The 21694-nt window shown below is 38.4% G+C and overlaps 2 protein-coding genes across 3 annotated transcripts; one reads left to right on the top strand and one right to left on the bottom strand.

Annotated features, from left to right (window-relative positions):
- Positions 1–2221: 2221 nt before the first annotated feature.
- Positions 2222–3937, top strand: LOC111810802. Of its 2 annotated transcripts, none has more exons than XM_023697601.1 (2): positions 2222–2368; positions 2618–3937. In XM_023697601.1, the coding sequence occupies exon 2, from the start codon at positions 2626–2628 to the stop codon at positions 3745–3747; it is 1122 nt and encodes a 373-aa protein (XP_023553369.1). In that variant the 5' UTR covers positions 2222–2368; positions 2618–2625; the 3' UTR covers positions 3748–3937. The 2 variants fall into 2 exon arrangements, with proteins under 2 accessions (XP_023553369.1, XP_023553370.1); XM_023697602.1 differs by having other exon boundaries at positions 2223–2340.
- Positions 3938–12842: 8905 nt separating this feature from the next.
- LOC111810793 (heterogeneous nuclear ribonucleoprotein 1-like) lies at positions 12843–15518 on the bottom strand. The gene is made up of 3 exons (XM_023697584.1): positions 14773–15518; positions 13454–14603; positions 12843–13327 (listed from the first exon to the last, which is right to left on the bottom strand). The coding sequence occupies exons 1-3, from the start codon at positions 15019–15021 to the stop codon at positions 13314–13316; spliced, it is 1413 nt and encodes a 470-aa protein (XP_023553352.1). The 5' UTR covers positions 15022–15518; the 3' UTR covers positions 12843–13313.
- Positions 15519–21694: the final 6176 nt, after the last annotated feature.

Raw genomic sequence — 21694 nt, forward strand, 5'->3', positions numbered from 1 at the left:
GGAAATGTTCATCAAAGCAAAAGTAAAAAGACAGCAACAACATAGTCAGACAATATTTGAAACCTCATAAACAAAATTCTCATTCATTATTTCTGTCAATAATCATATCATCTCTTCCCCCACACCCACTTTATCAAAATACATTAAATGAATCATGACGTTAACCTTGACCCGTTTCTATACACCGTACAAAAGTTAGCTATCCATGTAGTTCTCACGATCACAATAAGTTTGTTAGGCTTTTTAAGTCATCCTTGTCGTGGGTGTCTACTAGGTTCTTCGAGCATCTAGACGGTCTAAATCTCGTCTTTTGTTTTTAAGATGTTTAGGACTGACACCTCGAGATTAATCCAAAGACATTATGATACTCGATTAAACTAGAAACTCAATCCTAAAAGACATCCCGGCACCTAGCTAAACAAGCTTCATAAAGTCTACTCGGGTCTACCAACACTTTACTATACATATCAAATTCAATTGTTAAATTTTTACTCCGGTCTGCCAACCAACTTCCACCTTGGTTCATTCCCGAACCACATTTTACTAGGAGATGTACTATTCTGATACTATTCCCTTGCATACTCTACCGTATGATCACGTTACTTACTTTTTGCTTCAAAGAGTGAATACTTCTAAAAGTGAAAACTATCCCCACAAGCCCAACACAAATACTGTCAACATGTTTTGTCTTCACTCACATGGATCTTAGAAAAATTTCACAAGTCACCCAACATAAGATTACTCCCAACAAAACATGTTTTACTATGAAGTTCCCATGATTGAGCCACGGAAAAAAAATATACACATTGTTGGTATAGGTTAGGACTTTCAATCCTTTTAACCATTTATTAATTATCTTATCTTCAAAATTACTCTCATTTGAATGTGGTCTGGTGGGGTAAGCAGGTGAGAGTAAAAGCCAACAGGTCAATTTTCCTCATAGTAAAAGGTCGCACTTAGCTCGAGGGAGACCCTTCATTGCTTTCGACTTTAGAATACCTTCACTCTTGCCTCCAATTGTGTCATTGGTGTCCTTAACAACTTCATCTCAATGCTAGCATCCAACTTGTGGTTGTGACTCAACTGTTTATGCCCAGCTCACGGTTCGACTTCACGGTGCCAACCGATCATCTTTGTAATTTGTGTGAGATCTCATGTCGATTGGGCAGAAGAACGAAACATCTTTATAAGGGTGTGATATATAGATCCTGTTCATGGATTAACGAAAATGTGCAAAAGCTCTATTTGCCTCTTATGAGTCTCTTTTTAGGATATCAAATGGACCTCCCCAAAAGGTAATTTAATGTGACCAATTTGCCACTGCTATCCTGTTCAATCAGTTTCGCTACAGTACCTGCTGCTCTAGCTAATTGTCCCCCCTTCCCAAGTGTGATTTCTATGTTATGTATGGTGGTGCCCTAGTAGACGCGTTTTAAAAACCTTAAGGGGAAGACTGAAAGAAAAATCCCAAAGAGGAAAACATATGCTAGATGTGGATTGTTACAAATAGTATCAGACCCAGCACCGGGTGATGTCTTAGAAAGGAGGCTAAGTCTCGAACGGGGCTGGACATGAGGCGGTGTGCCAGTAAAGACACTGACCTCAAACGGGTGGATTGGGGGTCCCTCATCGATTTGAGAAAGGAACGAAAGTCAGATAGGACATTAGACCCTGAAGGGGGTAGATTGTTAGAACCCATATTGGTTGGGCTGTTATAGTTCGTCTCCTTTGGTGAGATACTCGACCTTTGACAATAGCACGAAGACTCAACTACTAATTAGCTCGATTTCTTCTCTGATTAAATACTCGTTTTCAATATGAGCGAGTTAGGTTTATTCGTGAGTGGCCACATAAGAGTAATCATCATGCATTGTTCACCACTCGAATTTGAACATTGTTGTATAGCATATTTCCATAGCCAAAGCCCACAGAAAATAAGGAAATTCCAACACTTTTTCTCATCATCATCATATTTTAAAACCTTTCTTCATCAATAATTAAACAAAGGCAGCGATGTTGATCATTCAAAACCTGAGCCAAGCACTCACAAAAAGAGCAATCAAAACACTCTGTACATCAAAACAGAGTCACTACTCTGAAACTCCCTTCAAAATTGCTCTCATTGGTCAAATATGAGCCCCACGCCTCCCACTTTTGGATCCTAAAAGCCCAAAATTACAAACCCACAAAAGTTCCCTAATATATATACTCCAAATCCCATCCATTTTCCACCATCAACCCGATTACCACCAACATACAAACAAACAGAGCCGTTCTTCATTTTACTTTCTTTTCATTTCGTGTTCTTGCCTTGGGATTCTCCTCGATTCATTTCGCTTGGTAAATTCTTGTAGAATTCTGTTTCTGGGTATGCCGTCTTTGATAATCTGCTACTCATTTCTGTGTATTTCGTATTAGGGTTTTGCTTATTTTTAACTTTTGGCTTCTGGATTCATACTTTTTAGTCGACCCATCTTCAGTTTCGAGGTTTTTTGCATGTGGGTGTTCATAATTTCTGTTTATTCGCCTCTGATTTGGGTTTTTTTTGGCGTTTTTCTTTGTTTTTGCTGTGAAAAACTGGAGAAATTGATACTTATCTGATAGGAATTTGGTGCAGGTGTTTGAATGGCTTCCCCTGTTGAGAATTTGAGTGTTGTAGAGGAAGAGAAAAAGGAATGTATTGGTGTTCTTGAGGTGTTTGTTCATCAAGCAAGAGACATTCATAATATATGCATTTACCACAAGCAAGATGTGTATGCAAAGCTTTCCTTTACCACACATCCTGAAAACTCTGTATCCACCAAAACCATCAATGGTGGTGGGAAGAATCCTGTGTTTAACGAGCGTGTTTGTCTCGATGTTCCGATGATCGATACGACGCTCAAATGTGAGATATGGATGTTGAGTAGGGTCAAGAATTATCTTGAAGATCAGTTGCTTGGTTTTGCTTTGATCCCTTTAACAGAAGTTGTTGTTGTGAATGGAAAGTTAGAGAAAGAATTCAGTCTTTCGTCGACCGATTTGTTCCATTCTCCGGCTGGGTTCGTGCAGCTATCGCTTTCGTATAATGGAGCTTCTCCAGAAGTCATGGCGATCCCGGTCGTTGAAACAATTGTAGAGGTCGAAGATTCGGATTTAACCAAGCCACGTCCAAGTGATTTGGATATGATCGAATTCCCCGATCCAAAGATTGCGAATGAAGATCAGATAATGGTGTCTGAGTATTTTGGTATCCCGTGTTCGAATCTAGATTCTGAATCTTCTGAGAGCTTGACTATTTCTGAAGTTGAAAATCATGGGATTACCGTTGTCGAAAGCTTTCCAACGATGAACGACAAGTCGAATGAAGAAGATTCAAAGATCGATTCTCCACCGAACAATGTGCAAAATGATACGGTTTCTTCACCTCGGTCGTCGAAAGCTCAAGCCAGTTCAAATGGCACAGCTGATAAAGAAGAAACGGCTGAAAGTGGTGAGGTTAATGGTTCCTCTAGTGACAAAATTACAAAGCCTTTAGTTTCTGTAAGCGTTGAGCCGCCAGAGGACAAGGTAGTGCAGCAAGACATTGTGGATATGTACATGAAAAGTATGCAACAATTCACTGAGTCATTGGCAAAGATGAAGCTTCCTTTGGATATCGACACCAACGGCTCTCCGAGTTCAGCTACCTCGAGCTCCGACCCAAACCTAAAATCGCCCAAGAACAGCGGTTCCCGTGTGTTTTACGGGAGCAGGGCGTTCTTTTAATCGTGCGAGTTCATCAACTTTAGATCTTAGAATGAGGCAGCTAGGCAGCTAAAACGAGTTTGTTTTGTGTTTTGTTTGGTTTTGAGGATGTTTTTGTCTCTTGGTTTTGTTGTTGGTAATTGGTGTTAGTTTTGATATGAACAATGTTTGATAAGGTTTTTAATGGGTAATGAAATCAAATTTAAACCAATAATTAGAGTTATAATAAGGTGAAGTAATGATGGAGTTAATCATATAATTGAAATGAGGGTCCCACAAGCACATGGCCATAGGGTGAAAAAGGTGATGGGGCCCAAACCCAAAGCATAAAAGCTTCAAAATCAAATATGGACACATTGTGTGGGCATGTGATTAATGTATTACTTTTGCTTTCAAATAATTCTTATGTTTTACCTTCTCAAGTATAGCTATCGACCTCACAACCACGACACTCGACGGTCAGGTTCAGTATGTTACGAACCACGACTCTCCACAACAGTATGATATCGTCCACTTTGAGCATAAGCTCTCATGACTTTTCTTTGAGCTTCTCCAAAAAGTCTCGTACCAATGGAGATACCATTCCTTAATTATAAACCCATGATCATTCCCTAAATTAGCCAATGTGGTACTCACTCCCCTCTAAAAGCAAAGACTGAGAGAATAAATGTACTCTTTGATGGTGGTCCGTAGAACTTATAAAAAAGAGATGGTTCTAGCTACTTTTGTGTATCTCATCACTCATGTAACAGTTCAAGTCCACTGCTAGCAGATATCGTCATTTTAAGGCTTTTCTTCTGGGCTTATCCTCGTTAGAGATAGGTTTTCACACCCAATGTTTCATTTCCCTCTCCAACCAATGTGGGATCTTACAACTCAGCTCGTGCGCAACCCTGTCCCATTATGTTGTGGGTGGACGAAATTGTGATGACCCACATTGGTTGGGGAGGAGAATAAAACACCCTTTATAAGGATATGGAAATCTTCCCCTAGTAGTCGTGTTTTAAAGTCCCAAAAGGGAAAATCTAAAGAGAAGAATATTTGCTAGCGGTGGATCTGGGTCATTACAGAAATACTAGAATAGAAGGTCAGATAAAGTTTAAATATTTGATTGAAGATTGGTTTGGATAAAATGTTATAAAATCAAAACTATATTAAATTATGGTAAATATTTTACAAGTAGCTCTTAAAAAATTGTTGATATTTTAATATTTAAATTATTATTAATATTATTTTGTATTTTTATACAAAAAGCACTAAAAAGTAGAAATTTCGTCCCTATATATATATATATATATATATATATATAATAAATATTAAAAGAATAGTGAGTAGTGTGGAAGAATCTAATGATACAAATGTCGTGCCTGACAAAACCGACATAACCAACCCAAACTACGTTGGTCCTGCTCGGTCTGCTTGGTCTAATTGGGATGCCTCTTGCTTTTTCATTAATGCTTACGACAATCTCTACCATCTCCTTTTTGTTCGACCGCTAATTGATATTGTCTTCTTTTTTACTTTTTTCTAAAAGTTTTTAAAATGCATCGGTTAGGGAGAAGTTTTCATACCCTTAGAAAGAATGTTTTGTTTTCTTCTTCAACTGACGTGGAATATCACAATAGGTAAGTTTCGATAAGGAAAACTCACTTGATGTCCATGTGCTTCAAATGTGAATTCAAGAAATTGAAGCATCTAAGCTAATATACTTGAAAAATAGAAGAAAATGAAGAAAAAAGGGGCACAAACATCACTGTTTAGGTCGTAGGGTCGAGACACTACGATATATAGATACAAAATAATAATAATAATAATAATGCTAGTGTGTGAGCATGCAAAGAGACGATGTCAAGATGTTTGGTGCATGTGTAAAAAATCGAATAAATAAATGAACTAATATCACTAAAAATATACCTACCAATGTATTTTTTTTTCTTCGGTAACTCAATAATAGAAACATTATAATTATGCAAACGTGGTCACCACATATGTGTTTGATGCTTATAAATCTCTTGATAACAAATTATTTGTTTAGTTGATCTACATCTTAGCTCGGGAAAGAAAAATTTAGACTAGAACATCAACTACACGAGCAAAGGAGGGTATGAGTTCCCCCATATTGACAGACATGAAAGATTTACTCGAGTGACATGTTAGATCGATTAATAATAAAGTTGATTTTATAATACTTCAAGAGGCTCGAGAGTAGGCGATCACGAAGGAGATGTGCCAAGGAGATGATCGAAGTCACAAAGTTAAAACACTAATGGGCGCCAACCTTCAAGCTACTAACACAATCCCGCACACTGATGACACAAACAAAGTCGAGACCGATAGCGATATGAAGTTGGTGGCTTAGAGTTTTTCCAAACATTTTTTGAGGTCATTACATTCATTATTCTTTCACTTTGGTTACTCAATTTGAAATTTGTTGGGCAACATAACTTTTTAATCCTTTTAAGGATCGTTTTCATTTAACCGTTTCAAACTGTTATACTTTTACCTATCGAGTTTTGACTTGAATCTTCACTTGATCCATAGAGTTTTACACTTCAACCGTTTCATTTTTATTTGGTAATTTATTCAAGATTTTACACTTTTCCCTTAAGTTTTGGCTAATTAATTAGCTCAAACTTAACCCGAACAACAAAAAGTAAGTATTAAAGAAAACATAAGGGTAAAAGTGTAAAATCATTAAACCGAGAAACAAATAAAAATTAAATTAAAAACTCAAGAGTAGTGATGTAGTAAAAATGTAACATTTTGAAACCTACTCACCAAAAGAATACTAAATTCGAAACTGAGAGATCAAAATAAGTGTAACAGCTCGCCCACCGCTAGCAGATATTGTTCTCTCTGAGCTTTCCCTTTCGGACTGTCCCTCAAGATTTTTAAAACTTGTCTGCTACGAAAGGTTTCCACACCCTTATAAAGGGTGTTTTATTATTCTCTCCAACTGATGTGGGATCTCACAATCCACCTGCTTCTGGGCCCAGAGTCCTCGCTCGCACTCGTTCCTTTCTCCAATTGATATGGGTCCCCACCAAATCCACCCCCCTTCGAATCCCATCGTCCTTGCTGGCAACATCGCCTCGTGTACACCCCCCTTCAGGGCTCAACCTCATCGCTAGCACATCGCTCGGTGTCTGGCTCTGATACCATTTGTAACCGCCCAAGCCCACCGCTAGTAGATATTGTCCTCTCTCAACTTTCCCTTTCGGACTTTCCCTCTCGCTTTAGTCTTTGAAAATATTGAATAGAAATATATTTCAATCCTTCCATAAACTTTCTACGATGAGCCCGACCTAAATGTCGAAGTCAAAACACTAGTGGGCGCCAACCTTCAAGCTACTAACACAAGCCCACACACCGATGACAAACAAAGTTGACATCCAAAGCAATATGAAGTTGGTGGCTTCGAGCTTTTTCCAAACATTTTTAAGGTCATTACTTTCACACTTCTTTCACTTTGGTTACTAAATTTGAAATTTTTTGGGCAACATAACTTTTTTGCCCTTAAATTTTATGCATCCTTTTTTATTTCGTCGTGTCAAACTATTATACTTTTACTCTACTTTTACCTATCGAGTTTTGATTCAGTCGTTTCAAACCGTTATACTTTTACTTATTGAGTTTTAAATTGGATTTTCACGTGATCCATAGAGTTGTTTCACTTTGACCGTCTCATTTTTATTTGGTAATTTGTTCAAGTTTTTACACTTTTTCCCCCTTAAGTTTTGGTTAATTAATTAGCTGAACTTAACGCGACCAACAAAAAGTAAGTATTAATGGAAAGATAAGGATAAAAGTATAAAATCATCCAACCCTAAAAACTCAAATATGAGAATGTAATATTTTGAAATCTAAGAACGAAATGAAACTAAATTCAAAATTCAATAATACAAGTAGACTTTATAGGGTTCGCTAGAACGTCTTAGCAGGTAAGCATTCCTTACCTTAGAGGGATAAAATATGCATGTTTAAAACTACATAAGGATAATTTTGAATAAGAATACATTGTCGGTATGATATGAAAATTACTAAAATGCCCCTATGATGAGATTTGAGATGAATATGTTTTAAATGTTTTCCGTTTTGTTAGAAAGAAGGATGTGCTATTGTGATCTATGTTTGGGATTATTAATGGATGTTATCTTTCGGTTGAGCTTGCTTACATGAATGCTTTAGTTTATGCTTTCAATGATTCAGGTGTTTCATAGGACATATCCATATTAAACTTGCACGATCTCATTGTCACGACCCAATTTTCGAGGCTTTGAAAACTCGGACCGTGACTAAAAATACAAAAGCCATAATAAAAAAAAATTAAAAGGAGAGAAAAGTAGAGTAAAAGATAAAAACCTAATAAAATTAAAATAAAGAAAATGAAGTTGTTTCAAATTTTAATACAAATTTTAAAAGGGAATACAAAAGACTCCAAAACGACTAAAAACGGACTGACGCTCTGAAACGACTCATTCTGTCACCGCATAGCTCTTGAACGCTCCTCCATCTCGACCGACAGCCTACGAACCTGAAAAAGATAAAAACAGGAAAGAGTATAAAAGTTATAGTTAGTAAGCCACCTACTTGTCATTGGCTCTAGGACGTCTGGTTCTGGTCTTATCCCCTTGGGGCTATTATGGTTCTCCATCCTTTCATTTAAACCCTACGGGTTCCTTATGCCAAGCTGTAAATGACCTATGTCTCTCTACGAGGTGCTACCTCTCCATGGCTATCTGGGACAACGTTATCAAAGCTAAGTTGATTAGCTCAATTGGTTAGACTGTCGACCTAACAACACACAGGTTTCAGGTTTTCGTCGAGCGAGTGATTAGGGAGGATGGTGCACGGTTTGCCAACAATTGAAAGCGTGAACAGGCTGTGCGACAGGTGATCCTGTTCTTCATGTGGCTGATCCTGCTGCAAGCGAAAAAGTGAGGCAGTGGTAGAGGCGATTAAAGCGCATTCAAGCGTGAGCGGAGGCCAAATGTGCGAAGATGTGAGTGCTCTGCACCGGACCGAGGCGGAGAATTCACATCGACCGGCAAGTTTCGGTAAGTACTGTGACGAGCTCGGCTTGCAGCAGCACCTTACGGTGCCCTACTCCCCCAGCAGAACGGGGTGGTGGAGCGTCAAAATAAGACCATCGTCGGGACAACAAGGGCAAGGTCATTGCTGATGACGACCGGGATGCCTGGGAGGTTCTGGGGAGAGGCGATAATGACTGTCGTCTACCTCCTCAATCGGTCACCAACGCGGAGCCTCGACGGGAAGACGCCACATGATGTCTGGTACAACAAGAAGCCAGTGGTACATCATCTTCGAATGTTTGACTGCATCGCATACATGAAGGTCGCGCGTCCCCACCTCGCCAAGCTCAATCCTAGGGGACTGAAGGTCGTCTTCATCGGCTACGAACCCAGGAGCAAGGCGTACAGGCTCTATGATCCTCACGTGTCGCGTGACATTATCTTCGTTTCGACGAGAGCATCTTCTGCAGTGGAACGACGTGACCGAGGCGAAACGGTGGAGTAACGAAGCGTAGTGAAGCACAAGGCCCGTCTGATGGCAAAAGGCTACGTCCAGAAGCAAGGAGTGGACTTCGAAGAGGTATTCACGCCGGTGGCAAGGTTGGAATTTGTCTGCTTGTTGTTGGAGATCGTGGCACATCATTCCTGGGAGGTCCACCACATGGACGTGAAGTCCACTTTCCTCAACGGAGAGCTGAAGGAGACTGTCTACGTCCGACAACCACCTGACTTCCTGGACGACGACAACTTTGGCAAGGTACTACGCCTACACAAGGCACTCTATGGGCTTCGGCAAGCATCATGAGCCTGGAACGCGAAGCTCGACAGTACCCTAGGATGACATGTACACGCACGCCCACGGCAAGCAGCGGGTGATCGTGGGAGTGTACATCGATGATCTCATAATCACTGGAGGCGACATGGAAGTTCTTGGGAGATTCAAGAGGAAGATGTCAAAGAACTTCAAAAGATGGCGATCTCGGCGTGCTCAGCTACTGCCTCGGCATTGAAGTGCAACAGAGTACTGCTGGCATCACCATCTGTCAAGGTGCGTATGCAAAAAAGCTGCTGGAAATAGCTGGGCTAGCGGACAGTAACCTTACAAGGACGCCAACGAAGGCCCAGCTCCAGCTAAGGAAGACCGGCACTACGACGGCAGTCGACTCCACCAATTACCACAGCATTGTCGAGATCCTGCACTATATGGTAAACACATGCCCTGACCTTGCTTATTCCATACGTGAGTAGGTTTATGGAAATACCTAGGGAGGAGCGCTACTACCTCGGCATCGAAGTGCAACAGAGTACTGCTGGCATCACCATCTGTCAAGGTGCGTACGCAAAAAAATTGCTGGAAACAGTTGGGCTAGCGGACAGTAACCCTACAAGGACGCCAACGAAAGTCCAACTCCAGCTAAGGAAGATTGGCACTACGACGACAGTCGACTCCACCAATTACCGCAGCATTGTCGAGAGCCTGCGCTATCTAGTAAACACATGCCCTGACCTTTCTTATTCCATACGTGAGTAGGTTTATGGAAGCACCTAGGGAGGAGCATCTAATGGCTGTCAAGCGCATCCTGCGCTATGTAGCCGGAACTAGAGGTTGGGGTGTGAGATATTGCGTAGGGAGAGGAAAGGAGAAACTTGAGCTAGTCGGCTACAGTGATAGTGACATGGTCGGTGACGTTATGATTGTAAGAGCACCAAGGGGATGATTTACTTCCTCTCAGGCGGCACGACCTGCTGGCAATCAACTAAACCAAAGATAGTTGCTTTATCTTCTTGCGAAGCAAAGTACATTGCCGCTGTGACGGCAACTACACAGGGGGTCTGTCTTGCACGACTGATGGAAGAACTCATCAGAAGAGAAGGCGATCCACCAATTTTATACGTGGACAACAAAGCTACGATCTCCCTAGTAAAAAATCTAGTTTTGCACGACCGGAGCAAGCACATAGATATCAGATTCCACTACATCCGAGAATGCGCAGATCGGGGGCTCATCAAGATTGATTTCATTCGAACAGAGGAACAGCTGGAAGACATCTTCACCAAATCTCTGGTGCGGGTGAAATTTGAAGAACTACACTCGAAGATCGGAGTTCAAACAATAAGGTAGATATATACCACAGGGTTTTAGAAGGAGATTGTCAGATAAATCCCTATTTTAGGTTAAAAGTCATTCCTCCTCCTTTGTAGTTACTATTAGTTAAAGCCGGAGAGTTAAAGTTAGTGGGATGTACACGTCTGAGTGGATTAGCTTTAATTGAGTCGCCACTCCTTTCCATTTTTAGGATATAATTGTTAATTAACTATCCCAATTGAATGAGAAATAAAATCATCCTGTCTTCAGTGCAGAATCTGAAATACCGTCTCTCTCTTTGTTTTTCCGTTATTTTCTTCTTCCAAGATTTTCCATCGGCTTTTTTCCTCGTCAATGATTTCCTCCGATTTGCTCAGTCAAAATCAACAAAACTCACCTTAAGAGAGGACGAGACATAAGTAGATGACATAAAGAATTGCTACTGTGTATAGAATAAACCTAGTTTGAGAGAGCATGAGGGACTGCATAAATAGATGACATAAGGAACGGTAAAATGAACCCACCTTGAGAGAGGACGAGAGACTAAATAAGTAGATGACTTAACGAACTACTATTGTGTGTAGGGATTACATAAGTAGTTAATTGAGGAAATACTATTGTGTATAGAATAAACTCATCGTTAGAAGGGATGAGAGACTATATAAATAGTTTAACTCATGATAGATGCTCACAATTACAAAGCTTGACGAGTGACAGTCGAACGGTCTAGACATGATCATTCAAGCGAGACATGATCGATCTTGTTTGTAGAGTGATTCAAATCTCAAATAAGTGTTCTTGCTTTGAGATATTCAATCAACGAGGTAATCTGAATCTTACTCCCCTTGTAGTGATTCCATATCATTTGGTACTAGAGCTTTCCCTTGGGTTGATTCCATATCAATAACTTTTTAGCCCTTAAATTTTAAGCATCGTTTTCATTTATTCGTTTCAAACTGTTATACTTTTTCAAAATATTCGAAGATATAGGAAGAAACCCCGTTAAATAGAGAGATTTTTTCTTTCGACCATCTGTTGTTTGTTAATACGATATATAAGGACCGCTACTACAAATAGTACTACACCCCCTTGATTGTAAAATATCGATTGCTTGTTGAACCCTGTAAAGGGCGTGAAAGTAGAATACTCCAAATTCAAGAGAACCGCTTCATTTTTATTTGGTAATTTGTTCAAGATTTTACACTTGTTCCCTTAAGTTTCGGCTAATTAATTAGCTGAACTTAATGCAAACGACAAAAAGTAAATATTAAAGAAAACATAAAAGCATCATTTTCATTTGTTATACTTTTACCTATCGAGTTTTGAATTGAATTTTCACGTGATGCATAGAGTTGTACACTTTAACGTCTTCATTTTTATTTGGTAATTTGTTCAAGATTTTACACTTTTCCCCGTAAATTTTGGCTAATTAATTAGCTGATACTTAACGCGAACCACAAAAAGCATATAAGTATCGTTTTCATTTAGTTTTGAATTGATTTTTCACGTGATCCATAGAGGTCATACACTTTAACGCTTCATTTATATTTGGTAATTTGTTCTAATCATTCCAACCAAGAAAAAAATAAAAATGAAATTAAAAACTCTAATATTTTGAAATCTAATAACCAAACGAAACTAAATTCAAAATTCAAGTAAAAATAATGTAACATTTTGAAACCAACGAATCAAACGAATACTAAACTCGAAACTCGAAACTTAGAGACCAAAATAAGTAACGTTCCGCATATCGTTTTAGTATATGAAAATATCGAATAGTAAAAATTCAATAGTAAAAATGTAACATTTTGAAACCTCGGAACCGAACCAAACCTATAGAGATTGCATATTTCGTTATACTTTGAAACCGAGGAGAGAGAAACCGAGGAGAGAGAGAGAGCAAAGGACCACAAGCATTAAATTGTAGAGATGCTTGAGAGGTAAAGCCAAAAGCAAAGCAAAAGCATATCCTAATCTATAAGGATGAGAATCAAATGGCCATACAAAATAGATAAAGAGATCTCAAATGAATTCCCCAACACAACAAACTCAAACAACTTGTTCATCATCATCATCTGTGTTCTTATACCAAAAACAAAAACAAAAACAAAAACAAAAACAAAAACAAAAAATGATCTGTTTACTCAAAACATCACTCTATTACACCTCAATCAATCCCAACAACACCACTCTACGTCTTGCTAACGAAAATAAACGCAAATGCAAACGAAAAATTACAGTGCTCGACTTCGGTTGTCGTCGTCTGTCTGTCTGTCTCCTTTCTTCTTTCCAAATCTATGTTTATGTTTTCCATCGAGGAACCAAGTCTAGAGTGTGTGTTTATCAGATCAGTGTTCCCTTTTTAGCTCATCAACTCAACGAGCGGTATAAAAATTACGAATCCGAATCCAAATCCTTCTTCGTATCATGTTTCATTAATTGCAACTATATTTTCGATTTATCTTCTTCTACGCAGCAATTCCTATTCACAACAATAATCAAATGCCAAATGGTTCTATTTTCAGCTAAATTCAGAGTCGCAAGTCGAAGTCGAGACGCTATAACGAAAACGTGACTATAAATAAAATAAAGCAAAGGGTGTGTTTACCTCTAGTTGATTGTCGGCTCGAAATGTCGTAATTTGCTAGAGAACTCTCTGAATTTTTCGTTGGATCGTCTGAAGCGAGGTTACCAAGACCATAACCAAAAGCCATAGAATCATCAAGTTCAGGAGCGGTAGACTGCCAAGTTACATCATCGTGCACGACTTGATCACGATATAATTCCCTGTATGACCTCTCAAAACCATTGGTTGTTTCAGCAAATGGCTTTCGGGTTGCGATCGAGACTACATTTCCTCCATAGTCTCCTCTGAACCCGACGCCATTGTCTCGAACTGCATATCCATTATCAGGAACATTCCCTACTCCAACATGATTAGCAACAGCAGGCAAATTCCAATTATCATCGTTATTTCCATATGCCACTCTGAAGTTACCCATTCCAGAGGCAGAAGAGTTCATGGAAGCAGTGCTTATACTTCCATTTCCCCAGACATTCCACGTACTCGAGCTTAACGGAGAATCGCCTCGTCCATTGCCTCCGCTATAGCCAATCGGGGCAATGTACCTATTCGAATTGGCATTATAATAGGAACTCAACATTTGTTCCTGTGCTTGACTATTCATAATGTTCATAGTCCTACCATAGCCTTGCCTCAGCCCTTGCTCAAAATTCAAACCTAAAGGAGGAACCCCGGTTCGAGGGCTAAGAAACGGACTCAACCTACCATCGGACCGGATTCCGATACCTCCGAGAGGACTCATATTATAGCCTTGAGTATAGTTGTTAAGAAATCCAGTAGCTCTACTCATACCAAAGTTATATCCTACAAGAGGGCTCCGGTTAGGCCCTGGGGTTTGCTCTTTTGGGATTGCTCTTTTAACCTCAACCATTTTTCCATTGAGTTCATGAAAGGTTTTATGCAGCACACGGTCGACGACCTCCTCCGAGTCGTACGTAATGAAGCCAAAACCTCTCGGCCTTTGCGTGCTGTGATCATACATAACAACAACATCAGTGATTGTGCCAAACTGATCAAAGTACTTCTGAAAGTCTGCCTCTGTGACTGTTGAAGCTAAACCTCCAACGAAAATCTTTTTCGTTCGTCCCGAGCTAGGAGAACCTTGAATGCTACTGCCAATGTTTCTATTCAACATGTTCTGATCATCCTTTGGAACAGCCTTTTTAGCTTCAACCTAATAATTGAAAACCCACATTTAACAAGAACACAACTCCAATTTCACATATTCTAATCCTACAAATTGCATCCACAGAACACATCACATCTAAATTTATACAGAATTGCCAAGAACAGGAATCAAACGTTAAAAAAATGTACGATCAGAGGTAAGAAGAAAATCTCACAGTGCGGCCATCGATGATATGCTTCTCCAAAATGACTCTCTCAGCAACAACAGGATCTGCAAAGACAACAAAGCCAAAGCCACGAGCACGACCAGTGGTGCGATCTCTCATGATCACAGCTTCAACCACTTCGCCATAGTTTCCAAAATAATCCCTAAGACGTTCTTCATCAGTATCCCAAGAAATTCCGCCAATAAAGAGTTTGCCAAGATCTGATTCCATCTTTTCTATTACCAAACAATGAATCATTCAATGAATTTCGATTTACAAGACATCGCAAAACACCCAAATCAAAATCAAAATCAAAATCAAAACTAAAAAGAATCGTTCAATTCGAACCATACACAACTCGATCCCAAATCCGAAATCTGAAATAGAAAAACAGAATCCAATCTAGTTTGGAGGAAAATGTGGATTGAGGTAAGAAGAAACAAAAGGGGGCGATTATTAACCGAAAATTGAGATAGAATCGGACAGGCTAAAAACAAAGAAGAGATTGAATCGTGAAACATCCGATGCTTCGTAATGAAGGAAAATAAGCGGAAAAAAATGAAATCCCAGAAGAAGAAAAAGGAAAATAGAGATGGGATTTCACGGTTGCAGTGAAATAGTGATGGGAAAGTAAGATCTAAGAGGAAGGAGGAGGAATAATGGTTAGGGAAGGAAAACAGAGGATGCGCCCATCCCCTCTTCTCTCTCTCTCTCTCTCTCTCTCCTTTTCCTTTAGCTTTTGGTGTTGTTTGGTATTACCACTTCCCTTAAATAAATCAAAACATATGGAATTTCATCCTTACATCAATCCTTCAAACACAAACAGAAAGAGAGAGACTGACAAATCACTGGTGCAAGAATATTTGGAGGAGCCAACATACATCACACTGGATCATTTTTTTTTTCATTACGAACCAAAATGAGTCGGGTTGGGTTGAAAAATTTATTTGGACGAACCCAAGTTCGGGTTGGATTGGATTGGTAATTAAATCCAACCCAACCCAAAAATTTTCACAACCCAACCTAACAATTTATTCCGGGTTAGGTTGAGGTTGAGTGGTTGGATTGTTAAAAAAACATAATGTTTATCTTAAAACATAGTCATGGACTTACGTGGTTTGAAAACACTTTTAAAACGGCATAACAAAAAACTAAAAAATAAAATAAATAAACGTTTAAATTAAAAACATCGTATTCTAGGTAAATCTAAGTAAATAAATGTGAGTATGTGTTATGGTCTCGATTTGCAATGTCGTCATCAGCTGTACAAGGATGCCTTGTCTCATGGTCATGTTTATCCAAGGCAGGTTGCCTATGGCGGCATGCCTGTGACACGCTCAAACCCTGCTTTGTATTACTTTATTGTTTTCTTTTACTGCTTTCATGTTGTATTATTTCTTTCTTGTTTTCTTTAAGAGTATGACGTTTCGGCGAAGTCATGACTACACCTAGTAGACATGAAATGCCTCAAAATGTACTATAAGGGATGCGACTAGTTGTCAAATTCTCCCTATCCGGAAAGTTATATAATGTTTAAGACGTTGTCGTCTTTTTGCTTGCATGTTATATAACACAGTCTCTCTCTTGCTTTTAAACTCTTTTTCCAAAACCTCTCTCCCCCGCTTTCTAAAATCTTCTCTTGAAATCGAGACCCAAGGTTTGTATTCACGTTACCCAACCGTAGGCAACGTGACTTGAAGTAGGCTTGACTCACTCAGTGCTGAGAGTGAGTGCCGCACAATCGCCAAATTCACTACCTAGAGACCGCAATTGTGACACCTTGCCTTTATCTCAATGAAAAGGAGCATGTGACTAGAGTATAATACTTCGTAAGTGACTTCATAATTGGGGTTAAATTCAAACACATACAATTTCATGAATAGAACCTATCATAACAGTCTGTTTTCCTACGACGACTATTCTAATGGGCAGCTTGGATGTGTAATTAATTTCCTACACATGGCCCACACGTGCGAGTATTGACCCACTAGTCGGTTTGTACACCTCTTGGGCCCTTCTTGTTGGATGAGCATTCTCTAGTAGCTCTCGATGTCGGACGCCTGTTAGAAGTAGAGGCGGTCACGGCAATATTAGGATAAACATAATGATCGTTTTCCTGCATGACGTCGCAGCATTATGATAAACATAATGATTGTTTTCCTGCTTGGTCATCGTAGCATTATGATAACCATAATGATTGTTTTCTGTCTCATAAAGTACGCTTTTGTACTATCATGAAGGATAAGGGTATTCTCCATTGCACGAGCACACAATAATGCACGAGGTCTCAACACACACGCACGCACCCGCACACATCATATCGTTGTAGTCATATCGTTTCCATATGCATATCCTTAGTCATATCGTTTCTGAACGTATCCTAAACCATATCGTTTCATAAACATATCCTAATCTTATCGTACAGGAAGGTATCCTAAACCATATCGTACTCTCTCTTGGTTCACATTCCAAAGTTGTCTTAATCCCCTTAAAATCTTACACACCTGCCCTTCTTAATATCATAAATGAGTCTCATATACTTTTCTATAATATTTTCAGTCTTCTAAGATCTTGAAAATATCTTAGAATTTTCATAAGGGTCTTTTTGGACATTTACCACCCCACATATTCCAATGGCCTTGTAATTTTGTGTAATCAGTTTACACCATGAAAAAAAAGCTTCTCATCAAATTTCACGTCATTTATAGGTCACTTTGGTCATAAGCTAGTGGTACATAATTATAGGGGCATTTTAGTCATTTTACACATACACTTGGTTTAGCCCGTTATCGTAACCTAATGGTCACTAAATTTCATACATAACATTATCATGTCATATTGAACATTCTCCTAAAATTTCATGAGCAACATAACTCATTTAGTAGGTTTGTGGCTCAGGCGTTTCACTACCATCAATATTCATGTAGACAATAAGGTTCGTAAACTTTAAATACTTAACTCAACCTTAGTTTCAACTTTCTCACTTTCTTCGAGACTTGCTTCCTTTTACCAACTAGATCAATATTTAATCAATTTCTTCGGTTACATTGCCCCTTTAGTAATTTTTTTTATCCTAACAAATTATTTATTCTAAAATAAAATTAAATAATAATTTTTAATTTTTTTTTTATAATTTGACTTAAAAAATTATATATTTATTTTCTTGTTGAAAATAATAATAAAATTAGTTGTCTTACAATATATTTAATTTATATACGAAGATATCTAAATTGATACCTTTATTTTTTGCTTTTTTTTTTTATTTATAATTATAGGGGAAAATTGAATAAAACAAATATTTATCTAAAAAATTATAAAAATAATTCAAATTTAGTTGAATTTAAATTGCCACCTATTACAGTAAAATTAGTAAAATAAATAATTTATAATTTTAGACTAATTGTATTAAAAAAAATATATATTTAGTTTACAAATTAAATATATTCAAATTAAAAAACTTATGATATTCCTTTTAAAATTAATCGAATATAAATTAAGAATATGTTCGACCCTAGATTTTCTACTTAACCTAAAGTTGCTATTATATGCATATCATAGTCATTTTTATGCGGAAATAATTTATTCAAAACTTTATCATAAAAACATCGGACTTACATGTTTACTAGGTCTTTAAACAATTTAACAAAAATTGAAACAAAATAAAACGGAAATGCCCTATACTAACCTATACTCTACGAATTTAAATGCATGCTAACGTATGCTAACCTATAGTGTATGAAATTTAAATGCAAATTACCCTATGCATGTGTCATGGTCTCCTGTGTTGCGATGTCACCGTCAACCGTACATGGCAGCCTTGCCTTTACCTGAAAAATAAGAGTAGCACATGTCTTGAGTATTGTAAGAAATACTTAGTAATTAACCCCTGATGCAAGCACATACAATTACAAGCAGGACCGATCATATCTGCCTATATTCCCTTAGGCGACTATCCTAAGCGGGTAATTGGATGTGTATTGACTATTCTACATACCGACCACACGTGGAGTATGGACCCACGAGTCGGTTCACACACCTCCCGACCCTTTTCTTAGTCAAGCTAGCATCTCTATGGAGTTGTTGCCAAACACGTGTTAGGAATAGTGGCCCCTAAGATCTCAATTTCTATTATTACTCTTTTATGGAAGATATTGTTACTCTTTTATAAAAGAATTTGATGAGTTTATTACGGGTTGATATTCCCTCTATTTTATCTTTTAATTATGTTCACCAAATTTCTCTTTTAGTTTATGTATTTACTCTATTTTATTTTTTAGTTCCGTTAATACATATTTTTCCATACCAAATTTCTCTTTCTCATTTAGTCCAGCGTTTTGGGTGAGTTGGATACTGAGAACGATTTCTAGAAATTAAAGTCCCACACTCAAAGACGTTCCTCCAAACCAATTCCTTTAGTTTGAGAAAAAGAAATGGAAGAGGTTCCATGAAGAAATTGGGCCTTGAAAACCCTTAGAATCGGCTACCCAATAAGAAATCCTCTATTTTTGCTCCGGTGAGAAAATTGATTTTAGACGAACTTTGTAGGTGAATATCTTAGGCTACGATCCACAAGAAGGTAGGAAATCAATTCCAAGTTTTTCCTTGTAACACCATTGTTAAGTTTCATGAAGAAATTGAGGGGAGAAATGGTGTGATCGGAGCTTTGGAGCTTGATTTTCAGACGGCGGCGCGAACGGACGCACGCGTCTTCTTCCCGTCCTGAGGAAGAAGACGATGATGTGGACGGTTCAACTGAACCGGCCAAGTCAACCCAAAATCCGACATTTCCTTGGTTTTTCTCAATTTTAACCTCTTTTTAAGACTGGTTCTAAAAAAAAAAAAAAAAAATGTTTCCAAAAACTAGAAACAATAAGGAGTATGTGGAAGGAAATTTGAAGTAATTCGGATATCGGAAGCTCAAGAATGGAGGTCCCAAACATCGAGGTAAGTAGCCATCTTGGACTTTTTGTTAAGAAATACTGGTATGAATCGCTTGGATTTTGATATGAACCCTAAAACAAGTATGAAATAAGGTTATATGAAAGAAAAACTCAAAGAACCCTGAGTTAAGACCCTAAACTGATCAAATTACTCGAGAATTAGGTAACATTAAAATAACCCACTAAATGAACTCCGCTGAACTCCGCTGCCTATGAAATTTTAGTGCTGAGTATATTATAGCATTTTGAGGTTATATATGAAATTTAGTGATCAATGGGTGAGGATAAGTAGGTAAACCAAGAAATGATGCAAAATGACCATAATGCCCCTAAGGATATCTACCTACCGTTCATGACCTAGATGAACCCCAAATGCTATGAAACTCCGTAGTAGACCTTATTTTATGATGACTGATGATGTGGTGAAGTTTGAAAACCGTTGGAACACGTTAAGTAGCAAAACCAAGCATTATGGGTAAAATGACCATAATGCCCCTAAGGAAGATTACCTACGGGTTAAGCCCTAAATGACCTCAAAATATTTATGAAATTTTTTATGAATCCTTATCTCAAGAGGTTGTATAAGGTAATGAAGTTTGGAAGTCATTGGAGAACGTTAGGTAGCGAAACCAAGATATGGGGAAAAACATTCATCACGAACCATATGACCTTACCTCCTAGGATAACTAACGAGGTATCCATCAAATATGATCGCTAATAGGTGCTAGTGCACAAGATCATGTTGGGCTATTCCTAGGAAGAACTTATAAGTTCCAAGCTTGACCCAAGACATTATGCATAATACCTAGGATCACTAAGAATCCAAGAAAACACCTTGATGAATGCAAATATCATGTTTAACAAGTTGCTAGGATTCATGCCCGAAGTAACCATGATCTCCCATCACGAATGGTACCACAAGGCCCCAACTCCTCTTTAGGTGGGATGTCCTACTATATGTACCATAAACAGGATGCCGTGATGAACTTATTATTTCCCTCACCTAAATGAGATGCCCTGCATCAAGATTTGCCAGCATATGTCACGATTATGACGACGTCATCTATGCACTCATGGGGAGAAAATTAAGGGTTACTTTGGAAGAATTTTCAGGGCTAAAATACGATACATGACATGACAACCTCTAAGGTTTAGTTCCTGAAAATGAAACAAGGAGTCACATCCTAGCTCAAGGTTTAATCATGCTCCAAATTACCAACAATTCTCTATAAGGCATATTGGATATAACATGAGGATAAGTTCAAGGCTACAAGTTGATTGGAGCAAGTATGGGACCTAAACCAAGATGGAACTTAAGAAATGTCTAAAGGAAACACCTCAAGATTCAAGACCCTTCTAGAACCCTCTAAGGAACCCATTATGAACTTATGACTTTCTAGAATAACTCATGCTAGTTATTGTGATCGGTTCATATGATTACGACGGCATGTTACACCTTATGCCTCAAGAAATAAGAACCTTAGAAACATACAAGATTGAGAACCAAGAACAATACTAAACAAGCTCTAACTACCAAGGCAAGAAGAATGCTAGGTACCACTCAAAGATAAGGGACCAAAGTCCACATACACGAAAATTCAAGAATGTTAGGTAATACTCTAAGCATATCCAATTGTGGCCCATATCTCCCACCACGCGGTCCTTGTAGAGGCCTAAGTTTCCTCTTCTAGGTGGGATGCCCTGCACCATGTTTTCTTTACAGGATTTCATGTTTGGTCTCGTTTCCCTCACCTAGATGAGATGCCCCATACCATGTTATGGGTACCTAATGATTTGTAGGAAGCCATGTTCATCTATGCACCGACCACGCTACCTATATGGTCTATGCCTGATCATGTAACCTTTATGGTCTATGCCATGTTCATGCATGCATCGATCACGTGACCTTTATGGTTTATCATGGGGAATAGTCTAAGGCCACGATGGAGATAGAAAAGAGTAAGTTACCTTAGTCAATAAATCAAGAACCT

The sequence above is a fragment of the Cucurbita pepo genome, chromosome LG14 (assembly GCF_002806865.2).
Source record: "Cucurbita pepo subsp. pepo cultivar mu-cu-16 chromosome LG14, ASM280686v2, whole genome shotgun sequence".
Taxonomy (NCBI): domain Eukaryota; kingdom Viridiplantae; phylum Streptophyta; class Magnoliopsida; order Cucurbitales; family Cucurbitaceae; genus Cucurbita; species Cucurbita pepo.

Excerpts from the sequence above, each read along its gene's own strand:
- LOC111810793 (XM_023697584.1), bottom strand. The coding sequence starts at position 15,021 with ATGATTCATTGTTTGGTAATAGAAAAGATGGAATCAGATCTTGGCAAA. Across the intron at positions 14,604-14,772 it reads ATATCATCGATGGCCGCACT|GTTGAAGCTAAAAAGGCTGT; the intron begins GTGAGATTTTCT and ends TTCAATTATTAG.
- LOC111810802 (XM_023697601.1), top strand. The coding sequence starts at position 2,626 with ATGGCTTCCCCTGTTGAGAATTTGAGTGTTGTAGAGGAAGAGAAAAAG.